Source organism: Myxocyprinus asiaticus, chromosome 16 (assembly GCF_019703515.2).
Source record: "Myxocyprinus asiaticus isolate MX2 ecotype Aquarium Trade chromosome 16, UBuf_Myxa_2, whole genome shotgun sequence".
Taxonomy (NCBI): Eukaryota; Metazoa; Chordata; class Actinopteri; order Cypriniformes; family Catostomidae; genus Myxocyprinus; species Myxocyprinus asiaticus.
This window is the reverse complement of record NC_059359.1, coordinates 9737592-9759424: the sequence shown is the minus strand read 5'-3', so window position 1 is coordinate 9759424 and position 21833 is coordinate 9737592. Positions and strand designations below refer to the sequence as shown.

Below are 21833 nucleotides of genomic sequence, written 5' to 3'. Positions count from 1 at the left end.
TGACTTTCTTTCTTCTACTGAACACAAAGATTTTTAGAAGAATATTTCAGCTCTGTTGGTCCATTCAATGCAAGTGAATGATGACCAGAAGGTCCATAATACATGTAAAGGCATAATAAAAGTAATCCATACCACTCCAGTGGTTAAATCCATATTTTCAGAAGTGATATGATAGGTGTGTGTGTGAGAAACAGATCAATATTTCAGTCCTTTTTTACTATATATTCTCCTCCCTGCCCACTAGGTGGCGATATGCACAAAGAATGTGAATAGCCAAAAACAAAAGAAGAAAGTGAAGATTTATAGTAGACTTAAATATTGATCAGTTTCTCACCCACACCTATCATATTACTTCTGAAGACATGGATTTAACCACTTGAGTCATATGGATTACTTTTATGCTGCCTTTTTCTCCTTTTTGGACCTTTAATATTCTAGCCACCATTTACTTGCATTGTGAGGACCTACAGAGCTGAAATATTATTCTAAAAATCCTTGTGTTCAGCAAAAGAAAGAAAGTCACATCTGGGATGGCAAGATACTCTGTTGAGTAAATGACAACAAATTTTTCATTTTTGGGTGAACTTTCCCTTTAATCAAATACATTACATTTAAATTCAAGCTGAATGAGGTTTTAAAGAGATGGTTCACCCAAAAATGAAAAATCTGTTGTCATTTACTCACCCTTATGTTGTTCCAACCTCATATTAATTTTTTTCCCCCCTGTAGAACATGAGACATTTTTAATAATGTTTGCGCTGCTCTCTTTTTTCCATACAATGGAAGCGAATATTGACTGAGATTGTCAGTCTCTAACATTCAGACTGAATGCGTTATTGCACAAACACACACAAAACTAGGCGCATGCAGCACAACTAATTGAACAGAATGCAGGTCTCGAGATGAGTTTTAAATAACTTGACACTATGTCTAAAATAAAATGCAGACTCCAGCACAAGACGCTGAAAAAAACAGCAAAATACAGACGTCTGTCTAGCAATTTTATGTTGAATTGAAAAACAGAGCAGATGGACACAAAACGCGTTCGGTGTGTACGGCCCTGTATATCTCCTTTTGTGTTCCATGGGGGAAATCATAAGGGTGAGTAAATCTTGACAGAATTGAAATATAAGTATTTTTTTATCAAAATTTTTATTTAATACTATCTGATTTTGTACTATACTTGAAAACAGTTATTAATAAGAGTACCAATGTAAGCTCTCTGACAAAATGTAGACCTATAGGCCTATAGATTTTTACAATACTTCAGTTTATGTGGCTGAAGCAAACGGAAATGCAGGTGCAAGTTCTTGTCTTCTTCGTCAATGACGCTGCAATGTTCCATCTGTCCACACGGGGGCAGCATAAGCCTTATCACAAAACAAACGGACTCGGTCATTCTTCATGTCCACATTCCATTCTGTTCACATCACCATTGCTAACAGTCTCTTCTGCAGCAGCTGCTGCTGCTTCTCCTTCCAGTTTACCTTCATCAGGCATCTCCTCTGGGTGTACAGGCTCTCCCAGGGTGGCTGGGGGTGAAATAGGAGGCAGGGGGATAGCTTCCCCTTTCTTTGCCAGTTCTGCTAGTTCCCGTGCGGAGCAGGACGGGGTTGGGGTGGGGTAGGTGTGGTGGAAAGTGTCATAATCCACCTCGTAAAATCCCTCTTCCAATGAGAGCACAGGGGTGAAGCGCTCTCCCCAAAGCACCTCTGAGTTGAGGTACGAGCTGCGGGCTTGACATGTCATTCCTGTGGAAAAAGGCAGAGGAAAGTGTGTTTATGAGACTGAAGAGCATAGAATATAAAAATAAAAACAGAAAAAAGGGAGGTTGATTCATGAATTACCATAGTATGTATGGACCCGCCTCAGTAATTAAAGGATTAGCTCACCCAAAAAATTATAATTCTCTCATGATTTACTCACCTTTAAGCCATACCAGATGTGTATGTCTTTCCTTCTTCAGCAGAACCGAAATTAAGATTATTATAAGCATGTTTCAGTTCTGTTTGTCCATACAATGAAAGTGAATGGGTGCCATGACACTGCTCGCTGTTTGATGGTCCAAAAGTCATATTTAGGCAGCATACAAGTAATCCACATGACTCCAGTCGATCAATGAATGTCTTCTGAAGCAAATCGATAGGTTTGTGTAAAAAATAAATAGATAATTAAAGATTTATTAACTTTTAAAAAATTCTTCCTGCTACCAGTTGACCCATCATGGAGCGTTCACGTGAGAAGTCGGAGGCGTGCACTTTGTATACAACAGAGGAACAAACGTCACGCGAGAGTTAGGTCATTTCAAACAGCATCCCAGCGCTGGCCAGAAGTAACGATTTAAAGTTAAAAACGTTTAAATTATTATTAATTTAATTATTTAATTACACAAACCTATCGATTTGCTTCAGATGACATTTATTTATCAACTGGAGTCGTGTGGGTTACTTTTATGCTGCCTAAATATGACTTTTGGACCGTCAAGCCAGCAGCGTTACGGCACCCATTCACTTGCATTGTATGGACAAACAGAGCTGAAATGTGCTTGTAAAAATCTTAATTTCGGTTCTGCTGAAGAAGAAAAGACATACACATTTGGGATGGCTTAAAGGTGATTAAATCATGAGGGAATTATCATTATTGGGTGAACGAATCCTTTAAACATGGTTTGGGGCAAAAATTGACAAAAATGCCCCAGATATTAAAAAGGCATTTTTAAATTCTGTTTTCTAACATTTGAAATACTTCATAATAATATTCTGTCCTAGGCATTTAGATACTGCAGTGACCATTTTAATTAAAGGGATAGCTCACTACAAATGGAAAAATCTGTTATCATTTAATCACCCTAATGTTGTTCTAAACCCCCATGACTTTCTTTCCTTCATGAATTACAAAAAGAGATTTTAAAGAGAATGTTAGCTTCAGTCACCATTCAATGTCATTGCGGGTTTTTTTTTTTTTTTCTCCATACAATGAAAGTAAATGGTGGCTGTCATTCTGCCCAACATCTCCTTTTGTGTTTCACAGCACAGTAAGTCATTTGGGTTTGGAACAACATAAAGGTGAGTACATGATGATTTTGGAAATTATGATTATGGATGAACTATCCCTTATATATTAGAAATAATTTGCCCTCTTAGAAAAGAAATTCCAGCGGGCAAATTTGCTCCATAATAAAAACATGAAACTTCTAACATTGGTGTGGACAGCCATAAATAGTTCATGCATGATATGAAAATTTACATTGAGAGATTAGACTTTTGGAAAATTAAATCAACAGAATGCTAATTATTAACCAACTTGCATTAGAGAGCTGCTTCAACATATGAGCAAAAATGTGTCAAAATGACAATGTAGTGTGGACATAAAACAGTAATGCTTGAAATATTCCAGTTACAGGAATAGTTCCCCAGAAATTTTAATTCTGTAATAATTTACTCACATCGTTTCACGTTCTGCCTTCCTACATGCAAAGGAATGTTTTTAAGAATATTCTGCTGTTCTTTTCCAAACAATCAAAGGGAAAGGGAACCCTTTTAAACGGAAAAGAGAGGAGTAACCATTTTGTGTTTCAACAGAACTTTCATTTTTGGGGGAACTATCCCTTTAAGATACTGTAATATGATCAATTCAGTTTTTACAATATTAAGACCTCAACAAAATCCACTTTAACATGAACTGAGGAATTACCTGTTCCATCTCCTGAAACTCGCTAAAGATCATTGTGCTTTTGACCTTTAAATGTAAGTAATGTTTTTATCATTATTTTTACAGGAATAAACCATAATGTTATTTAATTGATGAGAACATTTTCAAAGAAATGCCCAGACATGCATGCACATGCACTACTGAATATATATGCACACATTACCTAAAAATAAAATACAAGCATTTTCATCATCTGATTAAGTGAACCTTGAACAACGGCATCAATTACTCCAGAGAACTGCACTGACAGACAGAGCAACAAAACACACCTCCAACAAGCATCTCTTTAACTCAGTTTCAATATATAATAAAAAGAATATATAATTAAGCTGTTATAATGAATACAGTATATGATACACAGGAGAAACTCTGTGGACATCATTCATCAAAGTAATCAACATTCATGAGATTCATAGTGTACAGTAGTTCAGTCCAACTAGATGGGGATTGCATTTAATAATATAGTGGAATAATCAGTGTGTGCTATCATGAAACAGCAATGGAAGCTTCCCTCTATGTGCTAATAATTTGTAATTGACTTTAACACCTCCGTTCAGACATTTTTAGTTTATGATCAAGTCATTTAAAAAAATATTCTGTTGTGAACAACATGTTTGTTAGGCCACACCCACACTAATCTGTTTGAAACCTGTTTTCCGTTTCCTTACATCATCATCATTTCCCAAAGTATGCGGTTCAGGAGAGTGTTTTCAAAATGCTCCATTTTTGGTGGAGGAAAACACTAAAACACTGTTATAGTATGGATAAGAGGCGTAAACGCTGCAAAATGAGTGTGTTTTCAAACGAAAACATATTATATGATATGATGAGGCCTTAGTCTCCCTGGGACTAATTCCCAATTTTTAAACAATTTTACAACCAAAAAAGCCTCACTGGTACTAAAGCTTTAATTTATTAAAGGAAAGTGATTTTCAAACATCTGTAAGCCTCTGAGGGCCACATCGAGCAGGTTCAGCTAAGAGCAACCCCCCGTGGACAGCTCTGCATTTAATGTGTTGCTCAGTTGAAAAGGAATTGTAAGGAGAGCAAATATTATAGTGATTAGTCTTGGATTCTGTATATGAGTTCACTCTCTGTTCAGTGCCTCCCTTATGCAGGGGCGGATTATGAATAGCAAGGGCCCCGGGGCCAGTTTTCTTTTAAAGTTGAGCTCTATGCAGTCGATTTTCATTTATAATTAATTATAATATAATTTTCTTTATTTATCACACATTATACATTTTGCACATATACAGTGAAATTCTTCTTTTTCACATATCCCAGCTAGGCTGGGGTCAGAGTGCAGGGTCAGCCATGATACGGCGCCCATTTATTTAAGTCTCTTTTAATACCTGTTCTGTTATTTACAGTCAGATTCATTCAAACATAGCATGGATGTGGTGAAGAAACCACTCAACTGAAACAAGTATGCTGAACAGCCGTATGTCTTCTTAAAGAGACAGTACCATTTTAATGTTTGTTATACATTATGTAAATACTACAAATTATGCATACAAAAAACAAGCATGTAACAATGTATGATAAATGTGTAAACATGTATATATTTGTATATATTTAAAGGGGCAATAATATATTATGAAATATTTTAACTTCATCAAACACTTTAAATATTGAAGAATTTAACAAATAGAGTAGGCTCCTACAGCATCTACGCCTGGGTTTTGTGAAGCTTGGCAAAGAGTTCAGGCAGTTTTGGTTTGCGCTGCTATATCTTTTCTAACTCATCTGAATGATGGGGTGCGTTCAGAAGTGATCATCCCTATACCCTATTTCCTTCAAAGACTTTACCCTCCATTGTGAGAGCTTTGAACGGCTGAAAGGTGTAGGGCTCAAAAATAGTGGTCATTTGGTCATTTTATTGGAGATTCAGTTTGAAATGATCCTACAGATTGGCTACCATTATTATTCTACCATCAAAAAAGCCCTGTGAAGGCATCATTTAAGCCAAAATCCCCTAGACTACAATACATTGACAGAATGTTTAAATGATCTAAGAGTCTGCTTTTTAATGCTTCGGCTGTCAAAACGTACACACAAGCCCTTTAATCAGTTTTAAGATGCTCTCTTCTTTCTTTTGTACTCTAAGTACTTTTGTCCCACAAAAATAAAATGTCAATATTTTATTTTTCCCAACCACCTAAGCCAAGTTATTTTTTGTGATGTAGGGCAAACATGCAGTTATAGCAATGAAGGGTATAAAAACAGCCCATTGTTCAACAGCCCATTTATACAATGGTAGTCAAGGGCACCTGGGCACTGGCCCCATTGGCCCGGTCCGTAATTCACCTATGCCCTTATGTCATTACCATGATTGGTCATGAGCTACCAAATTTAAACTTCCATAACACTTTACTAATTGCGTAATTCCGGGGACTCAGCAACCATTATAACTTGGACAAATTTCTAAAATGGGATGATGTGACCGCCTCCACAAAATCCCCCAACCCACCCCACCCCCTTTTTTTGTTTTTGGAAAGATAATCAATATATTTTTAAACATCCTTTTTGCTTGGAACAGAAACCTCTGCCAACCCTTTCATCAACAGTGTACTGAACGAACGCACAAGCGGTATTCGGTAATCCCACTATGGCTTTCAGCAAATTAGATAAGACTACTAGGCGATGTAGTGTAATTAATATTCATGAGCCAATTAATATTCATGTGAATAATATTCTTTAGCCAAACTTGTATGTTTTGAAATCTTGAAATGTTTTATAACACTTTTTCTGATTCCGATGAGTACTTCATATAAGGCTTGGCATAGAAATACATCTCCTCTGTGACTTCAAACACTTCATACTTGTTTTATAAGTTTGGTCCTCTGGTTTGTATGCAGCTGTGTTGCATTTTCTGTTGTTAATATCTTTGTGGGGGTCCCCTTGTACCAAACATCCCGTGAGCGAGGGCAGCGGGATGGTCGGTCAAGATTTTCACTAAATAATCAATTAGATTTCGGCTTGTTTCTCACCAAACCTTATAGTATGCCTTCGGAACAAGGCATGAGTCACATTGAATAATTTATTAGACTTCTAAATTATACTTTTGCGTCCTTTTAAAGCATGAAGAGGTGGTCATCATCCACTGCCATTTTATGACATCACTGAGCACAATTTTGTTTCAAAATTTCTCCATTTATATACAGAAAAAGAAAGAAAGACATATTGGTGTAGAACAACAGGAAGGTGAGTAAGTAATGAATTAACTTTTATTTTTGGGTGGACTATCCCTTTAAGCTGTGAAAAGAACTTTACTTAGGAAATCAATAATTATTTCTATAATATAGCTTTCTAATTTCATCGGGCCTTAAGGCACACTACTAACCTGAATAGCTTCGTTTCCTGATACTGATCCATTTACTAATATCCGACCTCTAATTATAGACAGGTTAAACCTATATCCGACTGAAAGTGGGATGTCCTTGAGCTTTAAATGTGAGACAATTCTGCAAACAGCATTAAACAACTGATCATTGTGGGCTGAATCAAGCTTCTCGTTTGCTACCCACTCCTGGGCAATGATTCATTATTTTCGAGGTAGAAGGCAGTGTGTTTTTGAGTGTGTATGTGTGAGAGTAAATCTTATCATGAATTGCATTAGAGTTCCCTCAATTGTCTTCTGCTCACTAATTTCCCTAAGGCAGTTCCATTGACAGGCCATAGTCTAACTGACATCTCTGAGTCCTCCATCTTTTTGTTTAATGCAGGCAGCCATATCTGTTAATACTGACACTTAGCACAATGCAAAAGCTAATTAGCATGGTGTAATTGCAACTGCTGTCACATAAATTCACTGTCAATATAATTTGAGATTCCCATGAAAATTCCACATCAAATCCCACTGTCAACATTCTGTTGCCAGGGGAACTGCGGGGCAAATCTGGTCACTTATCATGTTTGACTTGCAGGCTGCACTCATCTAAATAATGCCCTGACTTGACCAAAGGAGCTATACACTCACCGGCCACTTTATTAGGTACACCTGTACATCTCGTTATTAATGCGATTATCTAATCAGCCAATCGTGTGGCAGCAGTGTAATTTATAAAATCAGGCAGATATGGGTCAGGAGCTTCAGTTAATGTTCACATCAAACATCAGAATGGGGAAACATGTGATCTCAGTTATTTAGACCATGGCTTGACTGTTGACATGCGTGTTTATTTAGGTTACTGTTATCTTCCTGTCAGCTCAAACCAGACTGGCCAATCTCTGTTGACCTCTCTCATCAACAAGGCGTTTCTGTCCACAGAACTGCAGCTCACTGGTTGTTTTTTGTTTTTCACACCATTCTCTAAACACTCTAGAGACTGTTGCACGTGAAAATCCCAGGAGATCAGCAGTTACAGAAATACTCAAACCAGCCCTTCTGGCACTAACAATCATGTCACGGTCAAAATCACTGAGATCACATTTTTCCCCATTCTGATGGTTGATGTGAATTGATGTGCATTGCACATCATGATTTGATAATCACATGAATAAGTAGATGTACAGGTGTCCCTAATAAAGTGGCTGATGTGTGTATAATACCTGGAGAGCGCTATCTGTTAGCATTCCTATTCAAATGACAGTTGCTTGGCTGGCACATGAACTCCTAGAGGTAAGTGATTTTAAAATATTTGCTCACAGGTGCTCAGTTCTGCAGCCAGCCAATCACCTGAGCCAGAAATGCCATCTGACTACTTAACTATGGAGGACAATAGAGCACCACAGTCTACTCCTACTTTTTCAGACGTCTTAGTTCCAGAAGTATTTTCCCCATTCATTCTTATTTTATTTTTTTGCATAGGAATTTCATAAAGTACTTCATGAAAGAATTCTGAGCCATGAACCAAACCAACCAGCTCAGAGGTGAATCAAAAAAAGTATTTGGAAAAAGGCAAAGATACAAGACTGAATACTTAATGTCATTCATGAGGGCATGAACTACAATCGCATGAAGCATTGTGAGTGACGTAATTGAATTATAAGCAGAAAAATATAAAACTATTGATTTAAAGTTGTTGATTCTTAGAATGAATCTATTTAACTCTCTAAGCTCTGAGGGTGTTTTTTAAAGATTTCCTGTTTCAGTGGCACACCCAAAATGAAAGGCTTATAAAAAGAAAATCAAGGAGGGTCAAGTGTTTGGTATCATTGTAAAGAAAACTTTACAATATTATATATCTCTGGGTGTAAATAAGCTGGCTCTGAAAAATTGCTTTTGTTCCCAATCATGTCAACTGTATCTGAAAATTTTGTGTATCACAAAATTTTGTGTTGTTACGACAAAGCAATCAAAATTTATAGCATTATAAAAATCATTTAACATTGTGTCCAAAAGCCTCTCCTCAACCAAATAAAACATCATAATTGTACATAAGAAATAATTACACATGCAAACACTACAATGACTAAAGGTTTGCATAGCATGCAGAAATGATTTTGGTAATAAGATTTCACAGAATGAGTGCTTTTTGACTGAGTCTGCTTCATTGAGCCTGTATCATTTACTTGGCGTTATCGCCTGGTGGCCATATGTAACATTGTGATTTGTGTGGATTATCTAATGATATATGCATCCGATTACCTTGTGTGTGGGCTCATTTGAAAGATAATCGCCTCTAAGTAATGGTATGTGATATTTTATGTTCTTTTTATTTTTTGTCAAGTTATAAGCTAAAACATTGCATATAAGCAACACCTGTTCACATGAAACAAATGTCAAAGACATATATTTAGCTATTACTCGCTATATTTTTGTCTGTGATTAGTCTTGTAAATGAGTAAACGAATAGGCTGGTTGTATTCTACTCTTTGAGAGCTTTCCAACAACATATGACACATGGCTATTTAATGAGTTAATGTTTTTGCTGATTACAATAATATGTACAGTGCAATTTTTTTCCCCATTGCATTCATTGGAAAGTAGAGCTTCTAAGGTTTCAAACGATACCTATTTTGTGTTGGTCAAGACTGTAGTTATAAATATTTTGACAATATTTTTTTCTCAGCCACTCGAGCTTAAAGGATTAAAGTATATTGCAAAATATTCAAATATATACAAATTAGTGCTGTCAGTCGATTAAGATCACGATTAATCGCATAACTATTCATAGTTAATCACGATTAATCAAAGATTTTGAAAGTGCTGAAATTTTACTCTATATATAAATATTTTCCTTCTTAGGAAAGAAAACAAAATATGTAACAATATAATGCTTTTTTGTTTTGCAATATAAAACATTTTCCAAACAAAGCCTCCCACAGTATAAAGATAGAAATGCACTAAAATAGCAGCAATTCAAGTAATATTAAACATTTTGCAACGTCTAAGTGGGAGTTCGACTAATTGAAAGAACTAGTACCACATAGGTTGCATTTGTGGTACTTAATGACATTCCCTGGCTATCCGCTTTGCTACAGCAATCATGAAGCCTTATTCATGATTTGCGTCAGAGCGTCAGCGCCAGTGTCAAGCGCTGCTTTGAACTCCACATGAAAAGCGCTGGCAAAATACGTGGCGTTCTGCATTTTCGTAATAGTTAAGACTTGACGTGCTTCTGTGGTAATTAAAATGTGCCTTACTTAGGCTGCAAAGTACTTGATTTCTGTCACAAGGCCCATCTGGGCTTGTTTTGAACATCAAATAGCATTAAGAGGTCCTTTCCCTTTCATTTAATCACTGACACGGCTGTTGTGTGTGTGATTTATTGTGTCCATCAGTGTAATGACTCCGGGCGGACACATTGCAAAGGTTGCGTCCTTTTCTGACCAGTGTATATGCTGGTTTATGCTTTATTAATGGTAAATGCTTTAATCATGATTAAGTGGTGGCTCAGTGGTTAAGGCTCTGGGTTACTGATCTGAAGGTCAGGGGTTCAAGCCCCAGCACTGCCAAGATGCCACTGTTGGGCCCTTGAGCAAGGCCCTTGACCCTATCTGCTCCAGGGGTGCCATATCATGGCTGACCCTGCACTCTGACCCCAGCCTAGCTGGGATATGTGAAAAAGAAGAATTTCACTATATATGTGCAAAATGTATAATGTGTGTTAAATAAAGAAAATTAAAAAATTAATTAAAGATCAAATAACATGGCTTCAGCAGAAGCATATACTATTGATTAACAACCTCAGAGCTCACGGTCTGCCTTTAAAGGTTTATAAGTTATCGTTAATAATAAAATTCCCCTATGGAAAAATGAATGGGATTTTTACTTCCAGAACCAGACTGTTGCATTCTATTGCAACCTGACATGCTGATTGCCTGATGGCGCCACGCACTGCAAAAATAATTTTCTTAATCAGCATTTTATTCTTGTTTTCCAGTAATAGTATCTCAACATCTTTAAAACAAGATGCAATTTAGCTTCTTAAGCAAATGTATCTAGTTTTAATGATATTTAGATGTTTTTACTGTACAACACAAAAATATGGATTAAGAAAATGTATTATTCATTTGTTCAACTTTTATTTTGTCAGAACACATGGCTACTTTTGAATGGCCATGAATGAAGAAAGATGCTTACACTAAGCATGTAACACATAATGGTTTAGTTATGGCATCTAACAGCAGAGGCTAACTGGCCCATGCTAACCAGCTAAACCCTGACCACTCTCTCTTTCTCTCTCATTCTCCATGATCTACCCTCACCTGTGGCCTCCACCATTCCTTCCAAGATGACGACTATTTCAAACTCCTCTCGTGCCAGTTGCTCTTGAGAGATCTCCCAGAAGGGGCTGTTTTCATTAATCTCATGACAAATGATCAGAGGTGACACCAGGAACAGCCGATCGTCCCCTGTGTCAAACCCTACATTGATGTCCGTCTGGTTTAGAGGGATGAACTCTCCTTCCTTGGTCTGCTTAGAGCGGATCAGCTTGGTTCTAATGGAGGCCTCCACAATGTGCGAGTTACGCAAGTCACCGACACGGAACATCAAACACAGTTTGCTGTCCCGTATTGAAATCACAGCTGTGTTGGAGAACATAAGCGTTTCAGCACGCTTCTTTGGCTGTGAGATCTTAACAAACATACAGCCCACCATGAAGGCATTGACAATAGAGCCCAAGATGGCTTGCACCAGAAGAAGGATGATACCCTCAGGACATTTGTCTGTAATGACACGGTACCCATAACCAATAGTGGTTTCCGTCTCAATTGAGAAAAGGAAAGCTGAGACAAACCCATTGAGGTTATTTACGCAAGGTATCCAGTCATTGTCGTCAGCATGGTCCAGGTCTCCACGCACATAGGCGATGAGCCACCAAATGAGACCAAAGAACACCCATGTGGTGGTGTAGACGAGTGTAAACACCAAAAGATTGAAACGCCACTTTAAGTCCACAAGTGTGGTAAAGATGTCCGTTAGGTAACGGTAGGTTTCACGCACATTTCCATGGTGGACGTTGCACTTCCCGTCCTTCTCCACATAGCGCTGGCGCCGTTTCTTCAAAGGTCCTCCTGCAGGATTGTAGGAGTCTCCTCCTCTCACGACTCCCCCAACAACCATCGTGCGGTCTGTGGGGATCTAACATCGCATGCATTTCAGAACAGAAGAATGGAAAAAGATAAAAGAGACACAATGTTAAGTAAAAAAAAATTTAAAAAAATGGAACACAATGAAACAACGTAACAAAAACAAACAATAGCAGTCAGAAATGGCAATTATCATCAGAATGTTTAGTTTAAATGATAAAACTGTAATTTAAAGGTGCAACTACTACTACTTTTCAACTTTTAAGAGAACACTAACATATACATGACCTCAAAGCAATGTATTTCAGTATGGTGCTGTCTTGCAAGCACTGTAATAACTGATGAATATGATGCATTGATCTAAAAATTACTATTCAGTGCTCTGTTTATGTCATTTAATCATAAACAATAATTACTACAATATATCCAGTGTACTACGTGTTCATATCTTATTAAAAATACTGAATTGAAAAAACTATTTTCAGTTCCAAAAATCCATCAGATCCTGATCCAGACTATCTAACTCTGAATTCAGCAACAGTAGGTTGACAGTTCTTGAGCAAAACTCGGTCTGTGCTTAGCGAAATTCAAACTACTGCCCCCAGAGGGGCGCCATTTGTGAGTTGTAAAGGGAGTTGCTTTTAGTTGTAAATGATGTAGTACAGTGAACAGAAATACAGATTTTATTAACTCTACCCCCTAACCCAAACCCAGACCCTAAGCCTAACCATAAGTGGAGAACAAAATGTCATCTTAGAGGAAAAAATAATCTCTAAATCATGCTCATTACTGATTATCTGAACGAGATTACTTCCTGGTTTGAACATTGTACAAGAACCCAGGGGCCTGTACCATGAAGCCAGTTGAACAAACTCAGGGTTACAAGGATTGGTTTTTAGTTGACAAAACTAATCCAATCAGGTTTAAACTGATAGTTCATCCAAAAATGGTAGTTCATCATTTACTCACACTCATGCCATCCAAGATGTGTATGACTTTCTTTCTTCTGCTGAAGACAAACAGAAATTTTTAGAAGAATATTTCAGCTCTGTAGGTCCATACAATGCTAGTGAATGGTGGCCAAAACTTTGAAGGTCAAAAAGCATATAAAGGCAGCATGAAAGTAATCCATAAGACTCCAATAGTTTTAATCCATGTCTTCAGAAGCGATATGATAGGTGTGGGTGAGAAACAGGTCAATATTTAAGTTCATTTTTATTATAAATTCTTCTCCCTGCCCAGTAGGTGGCGATATGCACAAAGAATGTAAATCACCAAAAACAAAAGTAGATGAATGTGGAAGTGAAAGTGAAGATTTATAATTAAAAGGACTCAAGTATTGATCTGTTTCTCACCCACACCAATCATATCACTACAGAACAAGGTTATTATAGTTTTGCATTTTCAAATCAGTTTTTATTTGATATAGTTTTCAAATTTGCTATACATTTCAGTTTAGTTTTAGTTAGTTTCATTAATTATTTTGTTAGTTTTAGTTTAGTTTTTATTTTGTAAACACATTTCTATTTCATTTTTATATATTTTAGTTTCAGTTTTAGTTTGACTAATTATAGTTTTGAGAGTTAACCGAACACTTCCAGAGTGTAGACCAAAGCAAGACATTTGAATTTAAGCTTGGCAAACATACACAATACAGTTAAAACAAAACGAAACAGTTGAATATTTGCACAGTGTACTTAGACTCAGCATACTTGTGCATAATAACAATAACATAATGGTTTAAGATTCAACAAAGTCACAAAGAACCAAACAAAAGCAAATCAAAGTATAAAAGTTAAATGTATGAAAATTTCAAATGAACTCAAATTAATGTTAAACAAGAAATCTCGTTAAACTGTTGATGGTCACTGTACCGATGACAGGCTCTCTGTCACTTTGCTTATATGTTTACATTTACTGCATACGATATGATACGTGTCTCGTATAATCTTGAAATCCGTGGTCGTCTGTTAAATATAGTATGTTACTCCTTCAACCATGAAGCCAGAAGCCACTGCAGTGCAGAAATGATCCAAATATGGACATGAAGAAAAAAAATCACATCAGAGACCATATGAACAGACTTCCTCATTTGGATCTATACGTATAAACTCTGGGTAAAGCGAAAACATTTTGTTTAGTCTGATGAAAGATGTCATGAATATATAGGTGACTACGAAAATGTATGGTTTGTCAATATTTTCCAAGCAATCGCTGGTATTTGTGTAGGTCTATTGAACAGTTCTGGATCTGGCACTGGACTCTAGAAATATGATGCTTTCTGCTTCATTCTATTAATGGAATCCACATGAAATCAGTAAAAGAAGCTGTTATAACAACTCGATAATGATTGAAAGATATTTGCATTGTAATTTGTAATGTTTACATGGGCTAATGCTAACCCGCTAGCACCTTTGCCATAGTATTGCACCTGTTACGCCAGTCTGCCAGCCTTCGCCACAGTAGGACCTGAAAATATTTATAGATTAAATTACTCTGACGTCACACCGCAGGAAACCACACTTCCGGGTTCTTTCGAGCTGCAGATTTCAATGGTGGAAATAGGCAGCGCTGCAGTTTTAATAATCTTTTAAGCTTTATAGAATGTAATAATGTCTGTTAATATTAAGAAGTCATTATAAAGGAATGTCTATGGTTTACAGTGAAGAATTTATGTGGGTTCCTTTCTGAATTATCAGCAAAACAAGTTTAAACTTGGTTTGAGCCTGTATGATTATGCCGGACATGTAACAGGTTGATGAATATACATCCTCACACGTTCAACACACTTCTAAAGCCTAAGAATTTGTGTACTTAGAAATGAAAACTACCATCAGACATACAATATGTGTCTTAACTGCTTAAATTATTAACCCACATACAATAAATAATCTTTTATTCAATATGATCCTATTCCATATCAAAACATAATAACAGCCATTTTCGATAGAACAATATTATTTACTACATTCAAAATAAATGCAAAGACATACCTTTTGCTGTATGACATTATTTTTATTCACTTATCCTTTCACAAACAGTAGCCCATGCGCTGCGGTGGAGATGAGTCCCGTTCCTTCCGTTACATCTGGTCATATAAGATCACTGTTAGATTAGATTTGACCTCATATCTGTCACAGCGACAGCACTTTGGAAATTAAAAACAGCCGTTTGCAATCGGAGTCTGTGTGATTTCTTCGAAAAGTTAATATCCACCAACAGCTGCTGTGAGTCAATTGTGTCTAATCGAGCAGACAATGACGGTGACCTGTGAATTTTCATCATTTATGTAAATTTAGTTTTACATCATTTAGTTTTTCCTGATGCAATGATCAGGTGGAAATTTGAAGAAGCATTAATCTCCAATAATCTGTTTCAACCCCACAAACAGCACTTTTTGGGCAGTTTCAGCGCAATTTGAGCGAAATGCCCATAGACAGCAGCTTTTTTCTGGGCAACCAAAAAAACCCAGAAGTGGCTGGGCAGATCATTGTAAACAGTAACTTCATCTATATTTTTTTATATTGTTTTTAAATAAAGACTTCCAACCAGCCATAATTCATGTCCGAGATGTCTTCATATATCAGTCTTTCAGTATCATCTAAACTCATGTGCATTACATGCCAAAATGCCACCAGCAGGTGTTCACCTAAACAGCCCAATAGTGTATGACTCTGCGGCACTGAAGATGAACATATCTCAAACACACACACAGATCAGATTTTCCCACCATGTGATGAGAGCTCGTTGATTACGCAAACGATAATTTAGTTTTGAGAAATATTATTTTATTTCAGTTCGTTTTTTTAATAACTGCTGTTAGTTTCATTTAGTTTTACATTTATTTTGAAATATTTCTTTTATTTCAGTTTACGAAAAAAATTTTATCAATAATTTTCGTTTTTGTTTTAGTTTTATTTTAGTTTACGAAAATAGCCTTGCTTCAGAAGACATGGATTAAACCACTGGAGTCTTATGCATCATTTTTATGCTGCCTTTATGTGCTTTTTGTGCTTCAAAGGTCTGGTCACCATCCACTTGCATTGTATGGACCTACAGAGCTGAGATATTCTTCTAAAATCTTTGTGTTCTGCAGAGGAAAGAAATTCATACATATCTGGGATGGCATGAGGGTGAGTAAATGATGAGAGAATTTACATTTTTGGTGAATGAAGCTGCTTATTAACTTTCTCTGTCAACTCAGAGAAAGTGTTGTTGTGATTCTGTGTTTGACATTAGTTCATGCGTGCATGCACATAAATGAAGTCTGAATTAAACTAAATAGTGACCAAATTTCATACATCATGAAGCATTGCATCATTCACTTATGAACTGTAGTCAAAACAAATCAATGCCAGAGCAAATATTTCACCCTAAGGAATATAATCACATGTATAAAACACAGACAACTGAACGTACTTTGTCATTATGATCAACCCATTTTTTTGGCAGCTTGATGCCCTGTTTTTCCACATCCTTCCCTTTGAAACTACTCATGGCCTGGAGGGCTGAAGCCGTAGACGTCGTCTCTGATCCAACACAGTAGCTGGAGCTCTCAAACTATCGAAAGCAAACACATAAAGATCATTAGGTGAAAACCCACAATATAGAGCAAAGATTGGAGCAATTTACCACAAACAGTGAGATAAATGTGTCTGTCTATACGTGGAACCAGCCTTAATTAAGCCCGGAGTTAAATTGTGTCGCTCTACATCTTTTGCTAACCGAACATCGGATTTACACAGTTAGTCCTTGATTCTGTTATACAAATCAATACAGTTATTGCGTTGAATATGTCTTGAAGCATAAAGTAAAATGCAAGTGAGCATTACTGAGATCAACACTAAAAAAACACAAGTTAACATTTGTTTTGACATTTGTTGAATCGTCCCAAAGATTCACAGTAACAGAATAAATGCATAAGAAAAGGCAAAAAGAAACATTATTTTAATTGGTTAGCAATCCTTTTATAAACACACCAAGCAAAACAAGATTTTTCGGATTTTGGAAAATGCAAATCACACATTTTATTTACAAATTTTATGTATTTACCCATTAAATAACCAGCAAGATTCTAACATGAATAATTTATATTTTGGTACACAGTGTGAATTTTAATATCCCAGTTAAAAAGACCACCATTGCTGTAGACCAGCATACAGTATATTCTGCTTTGGATTCTGTATGCTGGTGTCCTCACCAAGCTACTTATGAAGCTTAACCAGCAAGAAAGCACAGAACCAGCATAAACCAGCCCACATTTTATGCTGGTTAAAGCTAGTCTTTTCAGCAAGAATGTTTTGCTATGTGTATTTTGCATGCAAAAAAATGTCAGGTACAATATCTTTACGGCCACAATTTCTCTTAAAGTAAAGGGTAAAAAACTGCACATGGTGTTGTATCGGCCTCATATCTCCATATAACATTTAATTCCACATTTTGATCATGTTCACTTACTATTAACTCACAGTTCACAGTGACAATACGGCTCTCCCTCTCTGCTCAAGCATCATCCAACACTACAGACAGCAGGTGTGAGTTAGTGCTAGTGAGTTCTTAGATTGCAAACATGTGAAGGCAATATTAATGACGGGCTCGGTGGGGAACACAAAGCAAGACAGTATGAGGCAGATGGGGGCAGACGGCACTCTCTAGGAGTTCGCTGATCACTCATCCAGTACATATATTGGTCCACAGAGAGAAAGAGAAAGAGAGAGAGAGAGAGAGAGAGAGAGAGAGGGAGAGTGATAGAGAGAGAGAGAGATAAAGAAAGTGATAGATGATTAATCCAGCCAAGATCAACTAAAAGCTGCATGTTTTGGCCAATAATTTATTGTATGTGTTGTTGAAGTATAATATCTGTTTGTTTTGACATTATTTTGCCTTGACAGATTTCCTATTGCAGGAGATTAGAAGGGTGTTTAACAAATATCAAGGGCCTAGAAAACAAACTGTCCCTAGACACTTTTTAACAGGACCGTGAACAAGCTTAATAAAAAACATCACATCGGTTGTTGTTTATGAATTCCGTGCCGTAACCAGGCAATATGCAATAAAACAACAATCGATCATATATCTAGCTTTTCCCTTAAATATCTATGACCATGACAACAGGAGTTATTGCTGATGTAATGATAGCCAGCTGGTAGGTAGCTGTGCAGTGTGTAAACCTCACTCCCCTGGCCTCAAGAGGCGCACTAGCGACTGACGCTAGGGGATGTAGCCTTTAGCCTCTTGTTAATGCACACGCCTCATATGCCGGATACGGCGGTTCAAATCCCACATGGGATGAGTCGATCAGTACCGGTTACACTGGCCACTTGGTTCAGTGTTCTTTATTTATTTATTTATTTATTTATTTATTTTTATCCCCTTTTCTCCCCAATTTGGAATGCCAAATTCCCACTACTTAGTAGGTCCTCGTGGTGGCGCGGTTACTCACCTCAATCCGGGTGGCGGAGGACAAGTGTCAGTTGCCTCCACTTCTGAGACCGTCAATCCGCGCATTTTATCATGTGGCTCGCTGTGCATGTCATCGCGGAGACTCCCAGCATGTGGAGGCTCATGTTACTCTCCGAGATCCACGCACAACTTACTACATGCCCCATTGAGAGCGAGAACCACTAACTGCGAGTCAATCAGCACACCCTGGATTCGAACGCGTGACTCCAGGGGTGGTAGTCAGCGTCAATACTCGCTGAGCTACCCAAGCCCCATCCCAGGGTTTTTAATAAACTAAGAAATAGTTTTATTCAAGTCAAAAATATTATTTAACATCACCGAATCTACCTGAATGCATTAGATTACTCCAACAAAACAAATTTTATGGGTTAGTATAACCCCTCAAAGGAATATTCCAGGTTCAATACAAGTTAAGCTTAATCGACAGCATTTGTGGCATAATGTTTATTGCCACAAAAATGAATTTCGACTCGTCCCTCATTTCATGTTAACATGCATATTGTTTATGTCTTGTGGCTTTTTTATCGTTAACGGATTCCATTGTCAATACCTCACTGGAACCCAGATTTGTGCCTTCTTTAAAGAAAAGAAGGGACACACCATAAACATTATGCCACAAATGCTGTCGATTGAGCTTAACTTGTATTGAACCCGGAATATTCCTTTAAAATCGGTTTGCGGTTGACACTTTTTACAGTGCACACTTTTTCAGTCATTTGTAGTGGAATAAGGATTTAAAAAATAATTGTATACAGTTTGCACTCACAAAAAATATAGTAGTAATATAGGCATACACAGTATACATTTCTTAAGCCAGAGGAGGACTGGCTCCCTTAGCTGAGTCTGGCTCCTCTCAAGATTTTCTTTTTTTAACAATGTTTATTATGAAAAGCACTGTACAAATAAAAATGACTTGACTTGTCTTGATTGGTCCAAAATCACACTTCACAAACCTGTGTATAAAACATCAAGAATGTTCTACTGTAATTTATCGTCATTGTGTGGACAGACAAATTACTTCTCACTGTAAACATGTTACGCCTGGTTAGAACGCAAAGTTAGTGTTGTAATTGGCAGGACTGCATTAACTAGTTTCACCAGAACCAGTGACCTTATCAAGCTGTGTGATATCGAAGCACTTTGGCTCTTTTTGGTTGTGGTTTCATTATCTCTCATGGCTCTAAAGAGTTATCATTTTGCTGTCTTAAATATCAAACACATTCCATTTCAGGTCGATAACAAGAGTAAATTGATTTTTACAAGTTCATATATGATACAGATCATATTTTCACTCTATGTGAGTTTTTTGCATCTTTATATCTGCAGTGTTTTAATTCCTTCCCCAAATTACTCTTGAGAAAAAGTGAAAAGCCCTATGCTTTGACAAGCGCTGTTTCTGCTATCCTTTAAACAAATTAAGCCTTAAAGACTCAAATAGGTACAAAGTAATATTTTTCATGACTTATTTTCTGCATGTTTATCAGGCGTGAGTATTATTCAGCAAGCCGTGCTTCAGCTCCCAGAAATGCTTTGCAGTATGAATAAATTATGCAAATGACTATGTACTGCTCATAGCTTTACTGTTTGCAGATTTTATTTATGCTGCTGTTATTGTGTTTGTTGTAACTTGCAGTTATTTGTCATTTAGTGATTATTCAGAGCTCATCTTATACTTAATATGTTGTTTTTGGTTGTCATCATTACTGAGATTTGTATGTCAAATAATGAGGTCCACACGAGGTACAGAACTGATGTGCTCGTACAAATATGCACTCCGATGTGTAAGCAATTTCAAAATAAAAGCCATTGTATTGACTTGTCTTGCAGAGTTTATTACATTTTTGCTTGTTATGAGGTCTGCGCGGGCATGTTGGAGCCCAGGGTGGGCGCCTATGTTGCCTGTAGGACGGGCTGGTAATTGCGCAGCAGCAGACCGCCCAAATTACCCAGCGGCCCACTGGGAAAACGCCCGGCGCTCCCGATGGCCGGTCTGCCCCTGTGCAACATTAAAGACCCCAGCAGCTCAGCCACAACTGCGCTACTGTCAGACTGCCTAATCTGCTACTTCATCACAATCTGGAATGCTGAGCTGCAGCAGGGGTCAGCATAAAATGTCACCAACTGGAGAGAGCACACTTGATCCTCTGTGTCTCTTGCTGAGATGCACCAGAGTGACCTTGTCAAGCTGTGTGAGATCGAAGCACTTTGGCTCTTTTTGGTTGTGGTTTCAGTATCTCTTATGGCTCTAAGGAGTTATCCTTTTGTTGTCTTAAAAATCGAACACATTCCATTTCAGGTCGATAAAAATCAATTTATTCTTGTTATATGTTCTGAAGAAAGATGCACGGGTGTTTGCAAAGGAGTTGCTATGCAGTTGCTATGGTGTTCTGGATGGTTGCTAAGTGGTTGCTTACTGGACAAAAGAGCCCACCCCCAAATCTATATTAAATTCTGGGTTCTAGATGCGGCTTGGATATCTCCTTCAATGTAAGTCTATGGAATTATTTTGGCATCTTATTGTCCACCATGAAAGTGCAACCACTTATTTCTGCATCTCTCCTCAAAAAGCAGCCCGGTTTGAGGTATTATTTGTGTTAGTAGCACAAACGAGACAAGTTAAGCACCAAAGTTTAATATTTGGGGATAGGGGTTTTGAAAAACACCCAACTTTAAAGGGATAGTTCACCAAAAATGAAAATTCACTCATCATTTACTCACCCTCATGCCATCCCAGATGTGTATGAATTTCTTTCTTCTGCAGAACACAAACAAAGATTTTTAGAAGAATATTTCAGTTTTGTAGGTTCATACAATGCTAGTGAATGGCGACCAGACCTTTGTAGCTCCAGAAATCACATAAAGGCAGAATAAAAGTAATCCATAAGACTCCAGTGTTTTAATATATGTCTTCTGAAGTGCTGCAATCACTTTGGGTGAGAAACAGGTCAATATTTAAATACATTTTTTCCTATAAATCTCCACTTTCACTTTCCCATTCTGAAAGTGGAGATTTATAGCAAAAAAGGACTTAAATATTGATCTTTTTCTCACCCACACCTATTTTCTCACTTCTGAAGATATGGATTTAACCATTAGAGTCTTATGGATTACTTTGATTTCTGGAGCTTCATACAAATCTGGAATGGCATGAGGGTAAGTAAATGATGAGAGAATTTTTGGGA

General features: G+C 37.2%; 1 protein-coding gene across 1 annotated transcript in view; it reads right to left on the bottom strand.

Moving 5' to 3' along the window:
- Positions 1-408: 408 nt before the first annotated feature.
- The window catches only part of LOC127454202 (G protein-activated inward rectifier potassium channel 4-like), a 34315-nt gene continuing 12890 nt past the window's right edge, over positions 409-21833 (bottom strand). Inside the window, exons 2-4 of the mRNA XM_051721245.1 lie at positions 16609-16749; positions 11365-12241; positions 409-1751 (exon numbers count right to left, since the gene is read on the bottom strand). Coding sequence (XP_051577205.1) covers positions 1396-1751; positions 11365-12241; positions 16609-16686 — 1311 coding nt within the window. The 5' untranslated portion in view covers positions 16687-16749 and the 3' untranslated portion in view covers positions 409-1395. The remainder of the gene's footprint in view (positions 1752-11364; positions 12242-16608; positions 16750-21833) is intronic.